Source organism: Danio rerio, chromosome 4 (assembly GCF_052040795.2).
Source record: "Danio rerio strain M-AB ecotype USA chromosome 4, GRCz13ab, whole genome shotgun sequence".
NCBI lineage: Eukaryota > Metazoa > Chordata > Actinopteri > Cypriniformes > Danionidae > Danio > Danio rerio.
This window is the reverse complement of record NC_141024.2, coordinates 43,669,608-43,694,740: the sequence shown is the minus strand read 5'-3', so window position 1 is coordinate 43,694,740 and position 25,133 is coordinate 43,669,608. Positions and strand designations below refer to the sequence as shown.

Sequence of the window (25,133 nt, the reverse complement as noted above, 5' to 3'; positions counted from 1 at the left end):
GAAACGTAAACATTCAGGACGTGTAATTAGCACAGCCTGCACTAAAAGAAGGCTGGAGATAACGGATGGCAACACACAGTGCAACACCAATGTCACCTTGAAAAACCTGTCGTGACCCAGATTCGAACTGGGGTTGCTGCGGCCACAACGCAGAGTACTAACCACTATACGATCACGGCGAGCTACGAAACAGCCGTTGTGACCTCCGTGTGGTATGTTCCTCCCTGTGATAAGCCCCTTTCTCTTCAGTGAGAACAGACTGTTGTTTTTCTCCTCCTACCAGCACAACACATTTCCCAAGAAACAATGGAAATGCAAACAATAGACGACTGCTGCAATTTTAAAAAGGGGGAGGACGTAGTCGGCAGGATTCAAACCTGCGCGGGGAGACCCCAATGGATTTCTAGTCCATCGCCTTAACCACTCGGCCACGAATACAAGATTGCCTAAACTGCCATTTCTTTATGCCTAGTAAACATATTGTGCATCCAGATGAAACTTTCATCAAGCGATAGCTCAACGGCAAAAGCTGTGGCTCCACAAAATGAGCATCACACGCCTGAACAGGGACTTGAATCCTGGACCCTCAGATTAAAAGTCTGATGCTCTACCGACTGAGCTATCCGGGATCCACAGCAGTAATTTACAAGTAGGCAAGGTTTGGGTTGTGGTCGGCGCAGACCTTTACAGTATACTAAAGTTTACCGTGAGATGGGGTTTTAAGCTTATGGTTGGTGTGGATGTTGCTAAAACACGACAGGTTACTTTGAGGTTGGGTTTATGGTTTTTGTAGGTGTAGACATCAGTACAACACAATAGTTTGGACTTCATGTCATGTAGGAGACATTAAATAGATCAATGATAACTGCAGAATGTCTTTCTGCTGTTGTGGCAATGAATGGACACTCAACAATTGAAAAGATTCCTTCCATGCCTTAGAAGTGTGACTTGATCAGTACTTATCTACACAGCATGTTGGCATCAAAGATTCTATTTCTCTTATATCATATCCCTAGTCTTCCACACTTTAGGAAACGTAAACATTCAGGACGTGCCATTAGCACAGCCTGCACTAAAAGAAGGCTGGAGATAACGGATGGCAACACAAAGTGCGACACCAATGTCACCTTGAAAATCCTGCCGTGTCCCGGACTCGAACCGGGGTTGCTGCAGCCACAACGCAGAGTACTAACCACTATACGATCACAGCGAGGTACAAAACAGCCGTTGTGACCTATGTGTGGTATGTTCGTCCCTGTGATAAGCCCCTTTCTCTTCAGTGAGAACACACTGTTGTTTTTCTCCTCCTACCAGCACAACGCTTTTCCCAAGAAACAATGGAAATGCAAACAATTGATGACTGCTGCAAATTTAAAAACGGGGGGACGTAGTCAGCAGGATTCTTTACTACACTGCATGCTGGCATCAAAGATCCTATTTCTCTTATATCATATCCCTAGTCTTCCACACTTTAGGAAACATAAACATTCAGGACGTGCCATTAGCACAGCCTGCACTAAAAGAAGGCTGGAGATAATGGATGGCAACACAGAGTGCGACACCAATGTCACCTTGAAAAACCTGCCGTGACCCGGATTTGAACCAGGGTTGCTGCGGCCACAACGCAGAGTACTAACCACTATACGATCACGGCGAGCTACGAAACAGCCGTTGTGACCTATGTCACATCTTCGAAAGATGTTTTTACATGAAATACCCAGGCAGTTGTGTTGAGGCAAGTTGGAGCTCAACTCAGCAGGGACATTGGCCCTCCAGGACCGAGATTGGTGACCCCTGCTTTAAGCTATAGCATTTAGTTTTAATTTGCATTTAGTAATAATAATGCAATACATAATGCTATTACAGTTGTAACAATTTAAATTTTAGGCAATAACAACCAATAACATGTCTCAACTAACATGTCAACAATTACAATTAAAACTTGCTTTATCGAATTTTACATTTTAACTGCAAATTCCTAAAGACAATTATTTAACATGAAGTTAGCCGACCAAAACCATCGTTAGCCAACTAAGGTCGCAAGTTCCGTAGTTATAAGCATAGTTTGTTGATTTGCTGTTTCCCAAATCCATTGCTCCACTAAACATTAGCAAACTACGTCGCAAACTTAAGCACTCACAACTACAACTCTGGAGCTGTAGAAACATAGTTTCTGGCTGTGTTCTATTCCCAGTTATCCCCCTATGCCATATTCACTTAGAACATTCTAACATTCAAAGTTTAAATTCAAATTAAAAAAAACATTAAGATCATCTCCCTTAAGTGTAATTTGCTTTCCAATTATTTTTGCAGTTCAGTTTTAGCAATCGTCATGTTTACAATTGTGCTCCCTTAGCAGTGCACTTTGAAAACATTGATGTCATTTTGAACACAGCCTCAAGCTAAAGCTATGTGACCTATTAATTACAGTTTTTTCCATTTGTTTACACAAAATTACTTGTACTACAGACACAATGACTACTACATGTAACTGATGCACCAACCCCCTGAACCAATTCTGCTAAACTACAAGCACAATTCCTGCTTTACGCTCAAATTGCAGGTTCAAACACACTTTTTTCAAAACACTACACACAATTCTTTGCATTTTGAACAATTTTCATGCAGAAAATCTTTTGTTTTCACAAGGAACACACTGTCATTCACAATTGTAAAGTCAGTTGTCCTATTTTGCATACTAACTCATCATATAGGTAAACACCTTTGACAAAAAATTGCAATTTAGAAATCAGAGCTCATCTGGTTCATAACTGGTTTACTGCCCACCCATGTTTTTTAGTTGTTTATCTCCCCCTCCATATTCTCCATTCCTCAAACCTATTGAGGATTTTTTTCTGCCTGGAGATGTAAAGTGTATGACCGAAATCCACACACACCTATACCCCTTCTCCAAGCTTTAGCAGTAAGATCACGGGTAGGGAAGGGATTACTGTAAATGGTGTTCAGCTCTTAAAAGAACTCCTCATCAACTCGGCTAGCTCAGCGGGTAGAGCATTAGACTCTTAATCTCAAGTTCGAAGGTTTGAGTCCCATGTTGGGCTTTTCTGTTACCTTTCTGTCTCTCTCTCAGCAAACTTTCATTAGGTTTATATAACAGACCTTTTGAGACAAAGTTCAGCGTTTCTACCACTGTAGGTGACTTTTTACTTAGTCTCTGTGGCGCAATCAGTTAGCGCGTTCGGCTGTTTTCTGAAAGGTTGGTGGTTTGGTTCAAGCCCACCCGGGGACGAATTAGGCATTTTGCTGCCTTGCAACTGCTAACACGTGCACTGGGCATAGATCCTGGAAATGAATTATGAAATTGTATAGCTTTGAGGCGTAATGGATAGTGCAACAAATAGAGTTGAACAACCTCTTAGGTTGCCATTTAAAGACTTGCTGTCTTTTTTTAATCTCTTTGTGCAGAAACATCTTGCCCTCTTTTTTGCGCTGTGGCTTAGTTGGTCAAAGCGCCTGTCTAGTAAACAGGAGATCCTGGGTTCAAATCCTTAAGAACGCTGCTCGTTCAAGAGGTCTTTGCACAATGGCATTTTATAGCATGGTGTGTTTTTTTTCATGGTGTGCTTCGATTAAACAATTAGCCCCTTTTATGGCTGTCTGGCGCTGTGGCTTAGTTGGTCAAAGCGCCTGTCTAGTAAACAGGAGATCCTGGGTTCAAATCCCAGCAGTGCCTAATGTACAGGTTCCAGCACTGCTTTTTCTGAAGAGTTACGACTGTTTACGCGGCGGGATGTTTAGCAGTCGTTTTCTTAACAAAACTCAAATCCTTAAGAATGCTGCTCGTTCAAGAGGGCTTTGGACGATGGCTTTATATAGCATAGTGTGGTAATGCCTAACCAACTGGACTTTAATATATCAAGTCCAGACATTTACACATGCAGCGCTACCGTTTTTTTTTTCCTTTTTTTTTCGATTAAACAATTAGCCCATGTCAACATCATTTGGCACTGTGGCTTAGTTGGTCAAAGCGCCTGTCTAGTAAACAGGAGATCCTGGGTTTGAATCCCAGCAGTGCCTTGTCTGCAGTTGACCATTCTTTCATGGGCCAGAGAGTACCAAAAAGGTCTTTCTGTGCAACAGTGCTTGAGGCAGGAGAGCACTCAAGCTCTGTAGTGCAATGGATAGCGCATTGGACTTCTAGCTGAGGCTGGGGATTTAATCGGGCTGGGCCAATTGCCAAGGAGGTTAAGCAGTGAGGCCGAAATATTGTTGCGTTTCCACTCTTGCGCTAGTAGCTCGCAGCACGTCATGCAAACCCCACCCCCATAACGTCCCCCGAATCGAACGTCACACAACCTGCCCACTTCAGCGGGAATCAGGCAGATAAAGCACACCATCACATCCTCACGAAACCATTCAATTGAAGACAACTGAAACAAACAAATGACACGTTACTGTACAACATTACATTGTATGTCTATACGCACATGCCTGTGTGTTCTCATTTATCATATTCATTTACTCACAGACCGACTGAATTTGAAACTAATTTTCATGTGAAGCAACACGCCCCTTCAGCTGCTCCAGAATGCAGCAGCATGAGTGGTCTTTAATGAATGTAAAAGAGCACATGTCACTCCGCTACTCACCCGTTTGCACTGGCTGCCAGTTGCTGCTTGCATCAAATTCAAAGCTCTGATGTTTGCCTACAAAGCAACCTCTGGCTTTGCTCCCTCTTATCTGCTCTCGCTCCTGCAGATTTATATGCCCTCAAGAAACTTGCGTTCTGTGAATAAACGTTGCCTCGTGGTGTCATCCCAAAGAGAGAAGTAATCACTTTCCCGAACTCTCGCATTCAATCTGCCCAGTTGGTGGAATGAACTCCCTAACTGCAACAGAACGGCAGAGTCACTTGCTGTCTTCAAGAAACGACTTAAAACTCAACTATTTAGTCTCATCTTCACTTCCTAATCTGCAATTGCCTCTAGCTATACCACTAACTGTACTCAAAAAAAAAAAAAATTCTTACATTACTAATGCTTTCCTTCTTAGATTTTACAGACCTGAAACTTGCCTACAGCACTTATTTATTGTTGCTCTTATAGTTGTGATAATTGCTTCCTTGTCCTTAGCAGATCGCTCATTGTCCTTGTGCAGTTTTTCGTCAATCGTTTTAAGTGCAGCACTATACAACAAACACATACAATAATTTTGTTAATTAATTTTATTAACATTTTGACATAAGTGTTGCTGAAATACTTGATTTGACAAGTTGATAATACACAATACCTGTTCATTTTCCTTGCCTTGCAGTTGTTTTTCTAGGAAGGCCTACAGGGCTTTGATGTCTATAGTGTCATCTTATAGTGGTGTTGGAGACGTGCACACCCGACTGCAACAGGAAAGCCCTGATGTCAGCAAGAGAGTGCTTTGATGTGTTGATGCATCAGTTTTTTTTCATTGCAATAATTGGTTGAAATGATCTGTAATTAAATCTATAGTGGACCTTCAAAGACAACCCAGATGGGACTTGAACCCACAATACCCAACTCCAGAGGCTGATGTCTTATCCACAAGGCCACTCTCATTAACATGAAAGCACAACTTTTCTGCAGCTATTTTCTTGTTTGGATTTCATTATTATCCACCTAACATGAGACCATTAGTTGAAAGCCACGGGGTACTTGAAGTCAAGATCTCCATTACCAGAGCTTTTCAGAACCTTTGATGTTTGTAAAGTGATTGGATAATTTAAGCAAGATTGGATAAATCTTAATTGAAGTGTGCAGCAAGTCTGAGAATTTGAAGCTAACTATTGACCTCAGATCATCACGTCTAAGGTTTGAGGGGACAAGTGAGGATTTTTTCCACACAATTTATATTTAACCCAACAAACACAACCCAAATGGGACTTAAACCCACAGTTTCCAGCTTCGAACGCAACACCATCATTAAGTTTGCGGATGACACTGCAGTAATAGGCTGTATCACTGGGGGAGATGAGGCAGCTTATAGGAAGGAGGTGGCCAGTCTAGTGACATGGTGTGAAAACAACAACCTCACCCTCAACACAGACAAGACCAAGGAGATGATAGTGGACATGAGGAAGGAAAGGAGAACTCATCAGCCACTGTTTATTCGCAAACTTGAAGTGGAAAGAGTGAGCAGTTTTAAATACCTGGGGGTCCACATCAGTGAGGACCTCACCTGGACACTGAACACCACCCAGCTGGTCAAGAAAGCACAACAGCGGCTGTACTTCTTAAGGAAGCTAAGGAAACTCGGTCTGTCATCTAAGATCCTCAGCAACTTTTACAGCTGTGTGGTTGAGAGCATCCTGACCAACTGCATTACTGTATGGTATGGAAACGCTACTGTAAAGGACCGCAAACGTCTGCAGAGAGTGGTGAGGACTGCAGAGAAGATCATTAGGTCCCCACTGCCTTCTCTGCAGACTATCTACCATCACAGAGTCCACAAGAGAACTGCCTCCATCCTGAAAGACCCCACTCACCCACAACACGGTTTATTCACACTCCTACCCTCAGGGCGGAGGTATAGGAGTGTGAGATGCAGGACTGCCAGACTCAAGAACTCTTTCTTCCCATCAGCCATCAGACTTCTAAACAGATAACCAACGCACATAACAGTCTATTTTTCTGCTCAGTACAACACTACATACTCCATCCCATTTTGCACTATTTTATTCTTTATTCTTTTTTTGCACATAATCCAATTGCACTAGGCACTTTTTTGCATAATAAGCACAATAAAAAAAATAAAAAAAAACAAAAAACACTGTACACTGTTTACATCTGTTTCATTACTCAAATCAGGTTTACATATTGTTTACTTTCATATTTATATACTTATATTTTACATTCAATCTTCGGTCACTTCTGTGTATATATGTGTATTTATGTGTATGTTGTGTATGATGTGTATGTTGTGTGTATGACTTCACTGTGGACGGCAAAGTAAGAATCTCATTGTACAGGGAGACGTGTTTCCTTACTGTGCACATGACAATAAACAGTTGAATTGAATTGAATTGATGCATTATCCATTAGGCCACTGGGCCAATACTAGCATTTGCCATATCTGTTGTACGGTTTAGGAAGTTCTTGTAACTCAGAAAACAGCACTTTAGGATCCCTACACCATATTGCATTCAGACGATCTGGTGCGTACACCTAATGACAAAACAGCTTCTCTGAAGAGTTTTCCATTGTCATGTCTTTTTGACCTAAGAGTATGAACCTAGCTTTTTGAAAGTCACAATGGATTGTGCTGCACAGCCAACTTAAAAGACAACCCAGGTGGGACTTGAACCCACAATCCCCAGCTTTGAAGGCTGGTGCCTTATCCATTAGGCCACTATGCTTTTTCTATACTGCCTGTGAACTGTAACATGAATCCAGGGAGTTGCTGACACACATAAAAAAAACTACATGAACAAAAAGTAGATTGGACCGGTTTTACAGAATTTTTTTTTTTGACACTGCAGAGTGTTTCTACTGGGCTCATTGGTCTAGGGGTATGATTCTCGCTTTGGGTGTGAGAGGTCTTGGGTTCAAATCCTGAACGAGCCCTACATCTTTCACAGAAAAGCAGTGATGCTTTGGTGTTTCTGTGTTAGTTGTAGCAACTTTAGTTAATGAAGATTTAGTGGATTTCTGACCTAAATTAGTCTAACCTGTACAATAATACAGACAAAAAAGGAGCGGAAATGATTCGGTGGTTAGAATTGTTTATGGATCTTGAACAACGCACCAGCTTAATATGTAAGCATCATCTTTGTGTTTGTACACAGTCTCTTCTCTGTAGGCATCATGCAGGCTTCAAAATGGCCATTTGCGTTAGGTATTTCGTTACTCTTTTAGTCATAACAGGTAGTATGGAATGCCAATGAAGGAAGTTAATGACACGCAAACTCATCTCAAGAAGGTTTTCACAGCTACTGTGTTTCATCCACCAAACACTGATCTCAAGTTAAAAGGAGATTTTCAAGAACGACCCAGATGGGACTTGAACCCACAATCCCCAGCTCCGGAGGCTGATGCCTTATCCATTAGGCCACTGGGCCATGTCACCAATCTTCTATCAAGGATCTCTTGTATACCTTCAACAAGATGCTACCGCATGGAAAACTGCACTTTAGGATCTCGATGACAGTTTGCATTCTATCAAATAAGAACTAATGGCCAAACATTTTCTTTCTGCAATCATTCACATTCTTGTCTCATCGGTTCTGGGGTATGGTTCTAGTGTATATTGTGACTGGTCTTGAGAGTTTCGAATTCCAGTCAAGGCCACTCTCATTAACTAGAAATCACAACCTTTCTGCAGCTATTTTCTTGCTTGCATTTCATCATCATCCACCTAACATGAGACCGTCAATTGAGAGCCACGGGGTACTTGAAGTCAAGATCTCCATTCCCAGAGCTTAGCGGAACCTTTTAGGTTTGTAACATGACAGTGAGATTCAAGCAAGATTGGATGAATCCTAATTGAAGTGTGCAGCAAGTCTGAGAATTCGAAGCTAACTATTGCCCTCAGATCATCACACCTAAGCTTTGAGTAGACAAGTCAGGATTTTTTCACACAACTTAAATGTAACCTAACAAACACAACCCAAACAGGACTTGAATCCACAATCCCCAACTTCAAAGAGTAATGCCTTATCCATTAGGCCACTGGGCCAATACTGGTATTTGCCATATCTGTTGTATGACTCCGGAAGTTCTTTTAACCTATAAAACAGCACTTAAGGATCCCTACACCATATTGCATTCAGACGATCTGGTGTGTACACCTAATGACAAAACAGCTTCTCTGAAGAGTTTTCCATTGTCATGTCTTTTTTACCTAAGGGTATGGACCTAGCTTTTGAAGGTCACACTGGATTGTGCTGCACAGCCAACTTAAAAGGAACCGCATCAAAGGCAACCCAGGTGGCACATACTAAAAACAACAAGAACAAAAAGTATTTATAAAAAAGTAAGAATTTTTTTTGGCACTGCAGGGTCTTTCTTCAGGGCTCTTTGGTCAAGGGGTATGATTCTCGCTTAGGATGCGAGAGGTCCTGAGTTCAATCCCCGGACGAGCCCTATAATTGTCACAGAAAAAGCAGTGGAACTTTGGCATTTCTACATTAATTGTAGCACCTTTTGCTGTGACTTTAGTTAATGAACAATTAGTGTACTTCTAAATTAAATTAGTTTAACATGTACAATTATACAGACAAAACCGTCTGCTACCCCCAGGCAGATGGTTCCGCAGCATCTGGTCACGCACCAGCCGGCTAAAGAAAAGTTTCTTCCCTCAGACTTCCCTCAGGCTGATGAACACTTAATACACAACACACAGACTCTTCCATACCCTCACTGCACACCATCGATATGTAGCATGCACTGACCTTTAGCCAATCCATACTTGAAACAACACTGCCTACAACTATGTGGACACCTATTCATTGTACATATCGCTGTCAATTTCACATTGTCATTTTATTTGTCTGTTATTTGTACTGTCGTTGTATTTGCACTGTCATTTTTTTGCACTATCTGTATTTTTTACTGTTTGTACAGATAATTTTTCATGATTTTTGGTGAATTTTTCATGATTTTTGGTGATTTTTCAAGATTTATTCATGATTTTTCAAAATTTTTTCATCTTTCATGATTTTTCGTGATTTTTCAAGTTTTTTTTATTTTTCATGATTTTTTCATTTTTCATGATTTTTCGTGATTTTTCATGATTTTTTCATTTTTTAATGATTTTTCAAAAATGTTTCATTTTTCGTGATTTTTCGTTATTTTTTTTTAAATTTCATTTTTCTTGATTTTTTGTGATTTTCATATTTTACGATTTTTCAAAAATTTTCATTTTTTGTGATTTTTTGTGATTTTTCAAAAAATTTTCATTTTTTGCGATTTTTCAAAAATTTTTCATTTTTTGTGATTTTTCAAAAAATTTTCATTTTTTGTGATTTTTCAAAAAAAATCATATTTTGCGATTTTTCTAAAAAATTTATTTTGTGATTTTTTGCGATTTTTCAAAATTTTTTCATTTTTTGTGATTTTTCAAATTTTCTTATTTTGCGATTTTTCCAAAAATTTTCATTTTTTGCGATTTTTCAAAAATTGTTCATATTTTGCGAATTTTAAAAAAATTCAGTTGTTGTGATTTTTAAAATTTTTTTCATATTTTGCGATTTTTCTAAAAAATTTAATTTTTTGCGATTTTTCAAAAATTGTTCATATTTTGCGATTTTTCAAAAAATTTTCATTTTTTGCGATTTTTCAAAAATTTTTTAGTTTTTGTGATTTTTCCAAAAATGTTCATATTTTGCGATTTTTCAAAAATTGTTCATATTTTGCGATTTTTCAATAAATTTTCATTTTTTGCGATTTTTCAAAAATTTTTCAGTTTTTGTGATTTTTCCAAAAATGTTTATATTTTGCGATTTTTCAAAAATTGTTCATATTTTGCGATTTTTCAATAAATTTTCATTTTTTGCGATTTTTCAAAAATTTTTCAGTTTTTGTGATTTTTCCAAAAATGTTCATATTTTGCGATTTTTCAAAAATTGTTCATATTTTGCGATTTTTCAATAAATTTTCATTTTTTGTGATTTTTCAAATTTTAATTTTTTGTGATTTTTCAAAAATTGTTCATATTTTGCGATTTTTCAAAAAAATTTCATTTTTTGTGATTTTTCCAAAAATTTTCATTTTTTTGTGATTTTTCAAAAAATTTTCATATTTTGCGATTTTTCAAAAAGTTTTCATGTTTTGTGATTTTTTGTGATTTTTCAAAAATTTTTCATTTTTTGTGATTTTTCAAAAAATTTTCATTTTTTGTGATTTTTCAAAAATTTTTCATATTTTGTGATTTTTTGCGATTTTTCAAAAAATTTTCATATTTTGCGGTTTTTAAAAAAAAATTCATTTTTTGTGATTTTTCAAAAATTTTCATTTTTTGCGTTTTTTCAAAACATTTTCATATTTTGCGATTTTTCAAAACATTTTCATGTTTTGCGATTTTTCAAAAAATTTCATATTTTGCAATTTTTCAGAAAATTTCCATGTTTTGCGATTTTTCAAAAAATTTTCATATTTTGCGATTTTTCAAAAAATTTTCTTTTGCGATTTTTCAAAAATTGTTCATATTTTGCGATTTTTCAAAAATTTTTCATTTTTTGTGATTTTTTAAAAAATTTTCATATTTTGCGATTTTTCAAAACATTTTCATGTTTTGCGATTTTTCCAAAAATTTTCATATTTTGCAATTTTTCAAAAAATTTTCATTTTTTGTGATTTTAGCGATTTTTCAACAAATTTTTATATTTTGCGATTTTTCAAAACATTTTCATGTTTTGTGATTTTTCAAAACATTTTCATGTTTTGCTATTTTTCCAAAAAATGTTCATGTTTTGCGATATTTCTAAAAATTTTCATATTTTGCGATTTTTCAAAAAAATTTATTTTGTGATTTTTTCAAAAATTTTCATATTTTGCTATTTTTCAAAAAATGTTAATTTTTTGTGATTTTTTGCGATTTTTCAAAAAATTTTCATATTTTGCGATTTTTCAAAACATTTTCATGTTTTTAATTTTTCCAAAAATTTTCATATTTTGCGATTTTTCCAAAAATTTTCATATTTTGCTATTTTAAAAAAATTTTTCATTTTTTATGATTTTTCAAAAAATTATCATTTTTTGCGATTTTTCAAAAATTGTTCATATTTTGCGATTTTTCAAAAATGTTTCATTTTTTGTGATTTTTCACAAAATTTTCATATTTTGCGATTTTTCAAAAAAATTTCATGTTTTGCGATTTTTCAAAAAATTTTCATATTTTGCGATTTTTCAAAAAATTTTCATATTTTGCGATTTTTCAAAACATTTTCTTTTTTTATGATTTTTGCGATTTTTAAAAAAATTTTCATGTTTTGCGATTTTTCTAAAAATTTTCATTTTTTGTGATTTTTTGCGATTTTTCAAAAAATTTTATGTTTTGCGATTTTTAAAAAAGTTTTCATGTTTTGCGATTTTTCTAAAAATTTTCATTTTTTGTGATTTTTTGCGATTTTTCAAAAAATTTTCATATTTTGCGATTTTTCAAAACATTTTCTTTTTTTATGATTTTTGCGATTTTTAAAAAATTTTTCATGTTTTGCGATTTTTCTAAAAATTTTCATTTTTTGTGATTTTTTGCGATTTTTCAAAAAATTTTATGTTTTGCGATTTTTAAAAAAGTTTCATGTTTTGCGATTTTTCTAAAAATTTTCATTTTTTGTGATTTTTTGCGATTTTTCAAAAAATTTTCATTTTTTGTGATTTTTCAAAAAATTTTCATTTTTTGTGATTTTTCCAAAATTTTTCATATTTTGCGATTTTTCCAAAAATTTTCATTTGTTTGTGATTTTTCAAAAAATTTTCATTTTTTGTGATTTTTCAAAAAATTTTCATATTTTGCGATTTTTCCAAAAATTTTCATTTTTTGCGATTTTTCAAAAAATTTTCATTTTTTGTGATTTTTCAAAAAATTTTCATATTTTGCGATTTTTCCAAAAATTTTCATTTTTTGCGATTTTTCAAAAAATTTTCATTTTTTGTGATTTTTTGCGATTTTTCAAAAAATTCATATTTTGCGATTTTTCAAAAAATTTTCATGTTTTGCGATTTTTCAAAAAATTTTCATATTTTGCGATTTTTCAAAAAAAATTCATTTTTTGTGATTTTTCAAAAATTTTCATTTTTTGCGTTTTTTCAAAACATTTTCATATTTTGCGATTTTTCAAAAAATTTTCATGTTTTGCGATTTTTCAAAAAAATTTCATTTTTTGTGATTTTTTGCGATTTTTCAAAAAATTCATATTTTGCGATTTTTCAAAAAATTTTCATGTTTTGCGATTTTTCAAAAAATTTTCATATTTTGCGTTTTTTCAAAACATTTTCATATTTTGCGATTTTTCAAAAAATTTTCATGTTTTGCGATTTTTCAAAAAAATTTCATGTTTTGCGATTTTTCAAAAAATTATCATATTTTGCGATTTTTCAAAAAATATTCATGTTTTGTGATTTTTCAAAGATTTTTAATTTTTTGTGATTTTCTGTGATTTTTCAAAAATTTTTCATTTTTTGTGATTTTTCAAAAAAATTTAATTTTTTGCGATTTTTCAAAAATTGTTCATATTTTGCGATTTTTCAAAACATTTTCATGTTTTGCGATTTTTCTAAAAATTTTCATGTTTTGTGATTTTTCAAAAAATTTTCATATTTTGCGATTTTTCAAAACATTTTCATGTTTTGCAATTTTTCAAAAAATTATCATATTTTGCGATTTTTCAAAAAATTTTCATGTTTTGTGATTTTTCAAAAATTTTTCATTTTTTGTGATTTTTCAAAAAATTTAAATTTTTTGCGATTTTTCAAAAATTGTTCATATTTTGCGATTTTTCAAAAAATTTTCATGTTTTGCGATTTTTCAAAAAATTTTCATGTTTTGCGATTTTTCGAAAAATTATCATTTTTTGCGATTTTTCAAAAAATTATCATTTTTTGCGATTTTTCAAAAATTTTTCATTTTTTGTGATTTTTCACAAAATTTTCATATTTTGCGATTTTTCAAAAAAATTTCATTTTTTGTGATTTTTCAAAAAATTATCATTTTTTGTGATTTTTCAAAAAATTTTCATATTTTGCGATTTTTCAAAAATTTTTCATTTTTTGCGATTTTTCAAAAATTGTTCATATTTTGCGATTTTTCAAAAAATTTTCATTTTTTGTGATTTTTCAAAAAATTTTCATATTTTGTGATTTTTCACATAATTTTCATATTTTGCGATTTTTCAAAAAATTTTCATTTTATGTGATTTTTCAAAAAAATTTCATTTTTGGTGATTTTTCAAAAAATTTGCATTTTTTGTGATTTTTCAAAACATTTTCATATTTTGCGATTTTTTGCGATTTTTCAAAAAAAAATTATTTTTTGCGATTTTTCAAAAAAATTTCATATTAAGCGATTTTACAAAACATTTTCATGTTTTGCGATTTTTTCAAAAAATTTTCATGTTTTGCGATTTTTCAAAAAATTATCATATTTTGCGATTTTTCAAAAAATTTTCATATTTTGCGATTTTTCAAAAAATTTTCATTTTTTGCGATTTTTCAAAAATTGTTCATATTTTGCGATTTTTAAAACAATTTTCATTTTTTGTGATTTTTCAAAAAATTTTCATGTTTTGTGATTTTTCAAAAAATTTTCATATTTTGCGATTTTTCAAAAAATTTTCATGTTTTGCGATTTTTCAAAAAATTTTCATATTTTGCGATTTTTCAAAACATTTTCATGTTTTGTGATTTTTCAAAAAATTTTCTTTTGTGATTTTTAGTGATTTTTCAAAAAATTCATAATTTGTGATTTTTTGCGAATTTTCAAAAAATTTTCTTTTGTGATTTTTAGTGATTTTTCAAAAAATTCATTTTTTGTGATTTTTCAAAAATTTTTCATTTTTTTGATTTTTTGCGATTTTTCAAAAAAATTTCACTTTTGTGATTTTTCAAAAAATTTTCATTTATTGTGATTTTTCAAAAAATTTTCATTTTTGGTGATTTTTCAAAAAAATTTCATTTTTTGTGATTTTTCAAAACATTTTCATATTTTGCGATTTTTCAAAAAATTTTCATTTTTGGTGATTTTTCAAAAAAATTTCATTTTTTGTGATTTTTCAAAACATTTTCATATTTTGCGATTTTTCAAAAAATTTTCATATTAAGCGATTTTACAAAACATTTTCATGTTTTGCGATTTTTTCAAAATATTTTCATGTTTTGCGATTTTTCAAAAAATTATCATATTTTGCGATTTTTCAAAAAATTTTCATTTTTTGTGATTTTTTGCGATTTTTCAAAAAAAATTATTTTTTGTGATTTTTCAAAAATTGTTCATATTTTGCGATTTTTCAAAAAATTTTCATTTTTTGCGATTTTTCAAAAATTGTTCATATTTTGCGATTTTTAAAAAATTTTTCATTTTTTGTGATTTTTCAAAAATTTTTCATGTTTTGTGATTTTTCAAAAAATTTTCATATTTAGCGATTTTTAAAAAAAATTTCATTTTTTGTGATTTTTTGCGATTTTTCAAAAAATTTTCATATTTTGCGATTTTTCAAAACATTTTCATGTTTTGCAATTTTTCAAAAAATTATCATATTTTGCGATTTTTCAAAAAATTTTCATGTTTTGTGATTTTTCAAAAATTTTTCATTTTTTGTGATTTTTCAAAAAAATTTAATTTTTTGCGATTTTTCAAAAATTGTTCATATTTTGCGATTTTTCAAAAAATTTTCATGTTTTTGTGATTTTTCACAAAATTTTCATATTTTGCGATTTTTCAAAAAATTTTCATTTTTTGTGATTTTTCAAAAAATTTTCATTTTTTGTGATTTTTTGCGATTTTTCAAAAAAATTTCATTTTTTGTGATTTTTTGCGATTTTTCAAAAATTGTTCATATTTTGCGATTTTTCAAAAAATTTTCATGTTTTTGTGATTTTTCACAAAATTTTCATATTTTGCGATTTTTCAAAAAATTTTCATTTTTTGTGATTTTTCAAAAAATTTTCATTTTTTGTGATTTTTTGCGATTTTTCAAAAAAAATTCATTTTTGTGATTTTTCAAAACATTTTCATATTTTGCGATTTTTCAAAAAATTTTCATATTAAGCGATTTTACAAAACATTTTCATGTTTTGCGATTTTTTCAAAAAATTTTCATGTTTTGCGATTTTTCAAAAAATTATCATATTTTGCGATTTTTCAAAAAATTTTCATTTTTTGTGATTTTTTGCGATTTTTCAAAAAAAAAATATTTTTTGTGATTTTTCAAAAAATTTTCATTTTTTGCGATTTTTCAAAAATTGTTCATATTTTGCGATTTTTAAAAAAATTTTCATTTTTTGTGATTTTTCAAAAATTTTCATGTTTTGCAATTTTTCAAAAAATTTTCATATTTTGCGATTTTTAAAAAAATTTTCATGTTTTGCGATTTTTCAAAAATTTTTCATTTTTTGTGATTTTTCAAAAAAATTTAATTTTTTGCGATTTTTCAAAAATTGTTCATATTTTGCGATTTTTCAAAAAATTTTCATGTTTTTGTGATTTTTCACAAAATTTTCATATTTTGCGATTTTTCAAAAAAATTTCATTTTTTGTGATTTTTCAAAAAATTTTCATTTTTTGTGATTTTTTGCGATTTTTCAAAAAAATTTCATGTTTTGTGATTTTTTGCGATTTTTCAAAAAATTTTCATTTTATGTGATTTTTCAAAAAAATTTCATTTTTGGTGATTTTTCAAAAAATTTTCATTTTTTGTGATTTTTCAAAACATTTTCATATTTTGCGATTTTTCAAAAAATTTTCATTTTTTGCGATTTTTCAAAAATTGTTCATATTTTGCGATTTTTAAAAAAATTTTCATTTTTTGTGATTTTTCAAAAATTTTCATGTTTTGTGATTTTTCAAAAAATTTTCATATTTTGCGATTTTTCAAAAAATTTTAATGTTTTGCGATTTTTCAAAAAAATTTTCATATTTTGCGATTTTTCAAAACATTTTCATGTTTTGTGATTTTTCAAAAAATTTTCTTTTGTGATTTTTAGTGATTTTTCAAAAAATTCATAATTTGTGATTTTTTGCGAATTTTCAAAAAATTTTCTTTTGTGATTTTTAGTGATTTTTCAAAAAATTCATTTTTTTGTGATTTTTTGCGATTTTGTAAAAAAAAATTCTTTTTTTGTGATTTTTCAAAAAATTTTCATTTTTTTGATTTTTTGCAATTTTTCAAAAAAAATGTCACTTTTGTGATTTTTCAAAAAATTTTCATTTATTGTGATTTTTCAAAAAATTTTCATATTTAGCGATTTTTCAAAAAAATTTCATTTTTTGTGATTTTTCAAAAAATTCATAATTTGTGATTTTTTGCGAATTTTCAAAAAATTTTCTTTTGTGATTTTTAGTGATTTTTCAAAAAATTCATTTTTTGTGATTTTTTGCGATTTTGTAAAAAAAATTCATTTTTTGTGATTTTTCAAAAATTTTTCATTTTTTTGATTTTTTGCGATTTTTCAAAAAAAATTTCACTTTTGTGATTTTTCAAAAAATTTTCATTTATTGTGATTTTTCAAAAAATTTTCATATTTAGCGATTTTTCAAAAAAATTTCATTTTTTGTGATTTTTTGCGATTTTTCAAAAAAATTTTTGTGTTTTTTAGTGATTTTTCAAATACTTCATTTTTTGTGATTTTTGCGATTTTGTAAAAAATTTTCATTTTTTGCGATTTTTAAAAAAAATGTTCAGTTTTTGCGATATTTCAAAAAAAATTATTTTTTGTGATTTTTTGCGATTTTTCAAAAAAATTCGATTTTTTGTTATTTTTTAAAAAAATTCTTTTTTTGTGATTATTCAAAATTTTTTATTTTTTTGTGAATTTTCAAAAATTTTTATTTTTTTGAATTGTTTATTATTTTTTATTTTTCGTGATTTTTTGTGCTTTTTCAAGATTTTATCATTTTTCGTGATTTTTCTTGATCTTTCAAGATTTCATTTTTCGTTATTTTTCGATGTTTTTTCATTTCTCGAGATTTTTCGTGACACTGAAGCGGTTCCAGCAGTACATTCTCAGCAAAGATATAGGCTTTATTTTATTTTTTTTAATTACTTTATTAAAAATATATATCATGCTGGCAACATTTCATGCAAACTACAACTTGTAACTCACAGAAACACCCAAAGGACAGGCCTCTTCCTGCAGTGGCGGCCAGCTCCAGCTCATCGGGTTCTAGAGGTGACGGTGGATGCGCAGATGATGCGCTACTTGTGAAAAACCCTCAATGCTTTTGAAGCACAAGGTGCACAGCAAATTCATTGGTGTTCAATTTTTAAGTGTTGTGGTAATTCAGAGTGAAGTGATAAAATTCTAGAGTTATATAAAGTGTCATACACTAAAGCTCCAACAGATCTTTATGACACACAGACATCAAGAATCAGGATATGAACCTCAACCATGGTTGCTAAAAAGAAAAAAAGCTGCATATTTCATGCTGGGTGCCAGCATAGTACAAAGCTCCCAGCATGCATTGCATCATAAATAAATTATGCAGCTTTATGTTGTTACAATCTCTTTCTTTTTATTTATTTTGTGTTGTGTTTGGGAGGTAATATTTCAGTAGTTTTTTTAATTGATTTTTATTTTTTTTGTTTGTCACCATTATTGAGATTCAAAGACTAATTGTTGATGTCTGTGTGTTTTTAAGTGCTGCCATAGATCAAACATTCACATTGTAAATCATGCTTTTAAAGTCATTAATTGTTAAAGCTTCAGTGGTTTCATTTATGTATTTTATTTATTTCACACACATAACTAATATGACACTGAATTAGAAAACAAGCAGGAGAAGATGGCTTTGATATCATAGTTAATCTCTTCAGACTGACTCTTACATTTTCTTTTGAATTTTCATGCTACATGTAAGAATAGTGTGATTAGCACTAATAATTATAGCATCCAAATAAAAAAAAAACCATTTTATAGCAAGAAGTTGAAGAGCCCTACTAAAGCAGACTCTGTCCTCCATCATGGTGACTTCAAATGAACAACAGAAATTTCATAAAGAGCTTTTGTTCACATGACAGAATTAAAGCCAAAGCTCAGTAATAAGTGAAGCTCCATGATGAGTTGTTTAATGTGATGAGTTGTTTTAAAGATGTTGAAAATAAAAATAAATTTTATTGTGTAATTTGTTTATTTTTTTTATTCATTATTATTTTATTTAAAGTTTTATTCTCAGTTGATTTCATCTTTGGTTTTGGCTACTGCTGCCAGTATTTTGATATACATTTTACATATATTTTACACAATAAGAGTTTGCTAATTAACACTCTCTGAGTGGTAATTTTTTTAACACTTTCAAAAGTGTTATTTTAACACTTTTTATAGTGGTTCCCATATAAACACTGAGGGAGTGTTAATTTGAACTCTAAGGTAGTTAAATCTACAATCTAAAATTTGCAGTGTGTATAACCCTTTATTATTGTCTTTAATTGTTTATGTACCATAGCATAATCAATGAAACACAACATCAAAACACTGTGCTGATGAGATTGTCTTCTTGCTGCTTTGACACTGACTTTTGCCTATCTTGTGTTTTTTTTTTTGTCCTTCTTTAGCAGTTGAGGACAAAGGCGGTCTGCCGAAGAAACCACTCAGCTCCTCTGAAAGACAAGGTATATCACATAATAAATGTCACTTATTAACATTTATTCATACTGTTGCAGCATAAACTACAGTTGAGGGCGCTCCTGTGAAATATTTATTCAAGGTATATTCAATATTCAAGGTATTATTCAAGAAAGTTTTATTTGTTTTATTATTTATGTTTTTCTATCGGCTACAGAACAAACAGCGTCAAGCTAGTTAAGCCTTTACTTTCTCAATCTGAATATGGTAGCACTTCAATATAATAGTCCTTTAGTTAATCAATTTACTAACACTAAGTGTCACCAATCTTGTGCCGCATTTATTAATTACAGTTCAACATTAATGCATTATTAAAATCCAAAGTTGTGCTTGTTGACATTATTTAATGCACAGTGCATTAATAAACTAACGTTATTTAACTTAAACATTAAATCGCTAACAAAGATGAATGAATACTGTAATTAATGTATTAAACTTCTAAGTCATGTCAGTAAATGCATTAACTAATATTAACTAATGGACTATTACTCTAAAGTGTTACCTTAAAGGGTGACACTTTACAACAAGTTTGTATTAGTTAATGTCAAAGCATTTACTACCATAAACAAGCAATGAACAATACACTTAATACAGTATTTGTTCGTGTTAAAGTCATCCATGCCAACTCACAGTCCATCAACTAAGCATTAAATATTATTTTAATAAAGCATTAGTACATGTTGAACTATGATTAAAAATGTTGTACAAGCATTGTTCATAATTAGTTCATGTTAGTAAATACATTATCTAATGAAACCTTATTGTAAAGTGTGACCCAATATTATATACTGTCATCATGGTAAAGATAAATTATAAGAAATTAAGTTATTAGAACTATTATGTTTAGAAATGTGCCTGAACAAGTCCTCTCTCTATTACACATAAATTGTGAAAAATAAACTCAAATTTAACAGGGGGGCTTATAATTCCGGATTCAACTGTATGCATTAATAAATAAAAGTCGTCACACTAAGACACTGTGTTCTGATAATCACAACTGTGCTCATTTAGGAGCCGGGGAAACAAAGAGAAGAAAACGTTCCTGTGAAGATCTTTCACAGAAGCCCCACTCAGACTCTCCACTGTCTGCTGTAAGTTCATCGTTTGTACATCACAATTAGGTGGTGTATATACTCCTGAATACAGTTTTGTAGGCATAGATGGGGAGACTGTGCAAAAAGTATGATTATGTCAATGAAAGGTTTTAACTATTATACTTACTTTGTTGAAGGCTCCTGCATCGACTTCTTTATTGGAGGCTCCTGCATCAGCCTCATCAGTTCCTGGCCAGTCTTCTTCATCGGCTCCTGCATCAGCCTCATCAGTTCCTTGCCAGTCTTCTTCATCGGCTCCTGCATCAGCCTCGTCCGTTTTTGCCTCGGCTTCTTCATCGGCTCCTGCATCAGCCTCATCAGTTCCTGGCCAGTCTTCTTCATCGGCTCCTGCATCAGCCTCATCAGTTCCTTGCCAGTGTTCTTCATCGGTCCTGCATCAGCCTCGTCAGTTTTTGCCTCTGCTTCTTCATCGGCTCCTGTATCAGCCTCGTCAGCTCCTGCCTTGGCTTCTTCATCAGCTCCTGTATCAGCCTCATCAGTTCCTGCCTTGGCTTTTTCATCGGCTCCTGTATCGGCCTCATCAGTTCCTGCCTTGTCTTCTTCATCAGCTCCTGAAAAATCGCAAAAAATTAAAAATTTTTGAAAAATCGCAAAAAATGAAAATTTTTTGAAAATTCGCAAAAAAATGAATTTTTTTTGAAAAATCACAAAAAATGAAAATTTTTTAAAATCACAAAAAATGAAATTTTTTGAAAAATCGCAAAAAATCACAAAAAATGAAAATTTTTTGAAAAATCACAAAAAATGAAATTTTGTTGAAAAATCGCAAAAAAATAACAAAAAAATGATTTTTTTTGAAAAATCACAAAAAATGAACATTTTTTGAAAAATCGCAAAAAATGAAATTTTTTTGAAAAATCACAAAAAATGAAATTTTTTTGAAAAATCGCAAAAAATCACAAAAAAATGAAAATTTTTGGAAAAATTGCAAAAAATCACAAAAAAATGAAATTTTTTTGAAAAATCACAAAAAATTTTTTTTTTGAAAAATAACAAAAAAATTTTTTTTTTGAAAAATCGCAAAAAATCACAAAAAATTACAAATTTTTAAAAAATCACAAAATTTTTTTTTTTGAAAAATCGCAAAAAATCACAAAAAATTACAAATTTTTAAAAAATCACAAAATTTTTTTTTTTGAAAAATCGCAAAAAATCACAAAAAATGAAAATTTTTTGAAAAATCACAAAAAATTTAATTTTTGGAAAAATCACAATAAATCACAAAAAATGAAAAATTCTTGAAAAATCGCAAAAAATGATTTTTTTTTGAAAAATAACAAAAAATCCAATTTTTGAAAAATCACAAAAAATGAAAAATTTTTGAAAGATTTTTGAAAAATCACAAAAAATCACAAAAAATGAATTTTTTTTAAAAATAACGAAAAATCACAAAAAATGAAAAATTTGTGAAAAATCACAAAAAATGATTTTTTTTGAAAAATCACAAAAAATGAAATTTTTTTGAAAAATCGCAAAAAATCACAAAAAATGAAAATTTTTGGAAAAATTGCAAAAAATCAAAAAAAGAAATTTTTTTGAAATATCGCAAAAAATCACAAAAAATTAAAAAATTTTGAAAAATCACAGAAAAAAATTTTTTTTTTAAAAAATCGCAAAAAATCACAAAAAATGAAAATTTTTTGAAAAATCACAAAAATGTAATTTTTGGAAAAATCACAATAAATCACAAAAAAATGAAAAATTTTTGAAAAATCGAAAAACATGAAATTTTTTTGAAAAATAACAAAAAATCCAATTTTTGAAAAATCACAAAAAATGAAAAATTTTTGGAAAATCACAAAAAATCACGAAAAATGAATTTTTTTTAAAAAAATAACGTAAAATCACGAAAAATGAAAAATTTTCGAAAAATGAAAAATGAAAAAATCATGAAAATCACGAAAAATCATGGAAAATGAAAAAATCACGAAAAATCACGAAAAATCATGAAAAATGAAAAAATCTTGAAAAATCACCAAAAAATCATGAGAAATGAAAAATTCACCAAAAATCATGAAAAATTATCTGTACAAACAGTAAAAAATACAGATAGTGCAAAAAAATGACAGTGCAAATACAATGACAGTACAAATAACAAATAAAATGACAATGTGAAATTGACAGCGATATGTACAATGAATAGGTGTCCACATAGTTGCAGGCAGTGTTGTTTCAAGTATGGATTGGCTAAAGGTCAGTGCATGCTACATATCGATGGTGTGCAGTGAGGGTATGGAAGAGTCTGTGTGTTGTGTATTAAGTGTTCATCAGCCTGATAGTCTGAGGGAAGAAACTTTCCTTTAGCCGGCTGGTGCGTGACCAGATGCTGCGGAACCATCTGCCTGAGGGTAGCAGATGATTTTGTCTGTATAATTGTACATGTTAAACTAATTTAAATTAGAAGTCCACTAAATGTTCATTAACTAAAGTCACAGCAAAAGGTGCTACAATTAATGTAGAAATGCCAAAGTTCCACTGCTTTTTCTGTGACAGCTGTAGGGCTCGTCGGGGGATTGAACCCAGGACCTCTCGCATCCTAAGCGAGAATCATACCCCTTGACCAACGAGCCCTGAAGAAAGACCCTGCAGTGCCAAAAAAAATTCTTACTTTTTTATAAATACTTTTTGTTCTTGTTGTTTTTAGTATGGGCCACCTGGGTTGCCTTTGATGCAGTTCCTTTTAAGTTGGCTGTGCAGCACAATCCAGTGTGACCTTCAAAAGCTAGGTTCATACCCTTAGGTCAAAAAGACATGTCAATGGAAAACTCTTCAGAGAAGCTGTTTTGTCATTAGGTGTACACACCAGATCGTCTGAATGCAATATGGTATAGGGATCCTTAAGTGCTGTTTTCTAGGTTAAAAGAACTTCCGGAGTCATACAACAGATATGGCAAATGCTAGTATTGGCCCAGTGGCTTAATGGATAAGGCATCACTCGTTGAAGTTGGGGATAGTGGATTCAAGTCCTGTTTGGGTTGTGTTTGTTAGGTTACATTTAAGTTGTGTGAAAAAATCCTGACTTGTCTACTCAAAGCTTAGGTGTGATGATCTGAGGGCAATAGTTAGCTTCGAATTCTCAGACTTGCTGCACACTTCAATTAGGATTCATTCAATCTTGCTTGAATCTCACTGTCACGTTACACACCTAAAAGGTTCCGCTAAGCTCTGGGAATGGAGATCTTGACTTCAAGTACCCCATGGCTCTCAATTGACGGTCTCATGTTAGGTGGATGATGATGAAATGCAAGCAAGAAAATAGCTGCTGAAAGGTTGTGATTTCAAGTTAATGAGAGTGGCCTTGACTGGAATTCGAAACTCTCAAGACCAGTCACACTATACACTAGAAAGAAAGAAAATGTTTGGCCATTAGTTCTTATTTGATAGAATGCAAGCTGTCATCGAGATCCTAAAGTGCAGTTTTCCATGCGGTAGCATCTTGTTGAAGGCATACAAGAGATCCTTGATAGAAGATTGGTGACATGGCCCAGTGGCCTAATGGATAAGGCATCAGCCTCCGGAGCTGGGGATTGTGGGTTTAAGTCCCACCTGGGTCCTTCTTGAAAATCTCCCTTTAACTTGAGATCAGTGTTTGGTGGATGAAACACAGTAGCTGTGAAAACCTTCTCGAGATGTGTTTGCGTGTCATTAACTTCCTTCATTGGCATTCCATACTACCTGTTATGACTAAAAGGGTAACGAGATACCTAACGCAAATGGCAATTTTGAAGCCTGCATGGTGCCTACAGAGAAGAGACTGTGTACAAACACAAAGATGATGCTTACATATTAAGCTGGTACGTTGTTCAAGATCCATAAACAATTCTAACCACCGAATCATTCCCACTCCTTTTTTGTCTGTATTATTGTACAGGTTAGACTAATTTAGATCAGAAATCCACTAAATCTTTATTAACTAAAGTTTCTACAACTAACACAGAAACACCAAAGCATCACTGCTTTTCTGTGAAAGATGTAGGGCTCGTTCAGGATTTGAACCCAAGACCTCTCACACCCAAAGCAAGAATCATACCCCTAGACCAATGAGCCCAGTAGAAACACTCTGCAGTGTCAAAAAAAAAAATTCTGTAAAACCGGTCCAATCTACTTTTTGTTCATGTAGTTTTTGTTATGTGTGTCAGCAACTCCCTGGATTCATGTTACAGTTCACAGGCAGTATAGAAACAGCATAGTGGCCTAATGGATAAGGCACCAGCCTTTGAAGCTGGGGATTGTGGGTTCGAGTTCCACCTGGGTTGTCTTTGACGCAGTTCCTTTTAAGTTGGCTGTGCAGCACAATCCATTGTGACTTTCAAAAAGCTAGGTTCATACCCTTAGGTCAAAAAGACATGACAATGGAAAACTCTTCAGAGAAGCTGTTTTGTCACCAGATCGTCTGAATGAAATATGGTGTAGGGATCCTAAAGTGCTGTTTTCTGAGTTACAAGAACTTCCTAAACCGTACAACAGATATGGCAAATGCTAGTATTGGCCCAGTGGCCTAATGGATAATGCATCAGCGTTTGAAGCTGGGAATTGTGGGTTTAAGTCCCATTTGGGTTGTGTTTGTTGGGTTAAATATAAATTGTGTGGAAAAAATCCTCACTTGTCCCCTCAAACCTTGCGTGATGATCTAAGGTCAATAGTTAGCTTCAAATTCTCAGACTTGCTGCACACTTCAATTAAGATTTATCCAATCTTGCTTAAATTATCCAATCACTTTACAAACATCAAAGGTTCTGAAAAGCTCTGGTAA

General features: G+C 31.6%; 1 protein-coding gene and 5 non-coding genes across 6 annotated transcripts; 3 read left to right on the top strand and 3 right to left on the bottom strand.

Moving 5' to 3' along the window:
• Positions 1-1,582: 1,582 nt before the first annotated feature.
• On the bottom strand, positions 1,583-1,654 carry trnah-gug (transfer RNA histidin (anticodon GUG)). The gene has a single exon. It is a non-coding gene; the product is annotated as a tRNA-His (tRNA).
• Positions 1,655-3,620: 1,966 nt separating this feature from the next.
• trnat-agu (transfer RNA threonine (anticodon AGU)) lies at positions 3,621-3,694 on the top strand. Its single transcript has one exon. It is a non-coding gene; the product is annotated as a tRNA-Thr (tRNA).
• A 270-nt stretch (positions 3,695-3,964) lies between these two features.
• trnat-agu (transfer RNA threonine (anticodon AGU)) lies at positions 3,965-4,038 on the top strand. The gene has a single exon. It is a non-coding gene; the product is annotated as a tRNA-Thr (tRNA).
• Positions 4,039-7,974: 3,936 nt separating this feature from the next.
• On the bottom strand, positions 7,975-8,047 carry trnar-ccg (transfer RNA arginine (anticodon CCG)). Its single transcript has one exon. It is a non-coding gene; the product is annotated as a tRNA-Arg (tRNA).
• Positions 8,048-18,345: 10,298 nt separating this feature from the next.
• LOC147845180 (uncharacterized) lies at positions 18,346-20,868 on the bottom strand. The gene is made up of 2 exons (XM_087250627.2): positions 20,487-20,868; positions 18,346-19,240 (listed from the first exon to the last, which is right to left on the bottom strand). Exons 1-2 carry the CDS (start codon positions 20,744-20,746, stop codon positions 19,192-19,194), a joined length of 309 nt encoding a protein of 102 aa, XP_087106753.2. The 5' UTR covers positions 20,747-20,868; the 3' UTR covers positions 18,346-19,191.
• Positions 20,869-23,861: 2,993 nt separating this feature from the next.
• trnar-ccg (transfer RNA arginine (anticodon CCG)) lies at positions 23,862-23,934 on the top strand. The gene has a single exon. It is a non-coding gene; the product is annotated as a tRNA-Arg (tRNA).
• The last annotated feature ends 1,199 nt before the right edge of the window (positions 23,935-25,133 follow it).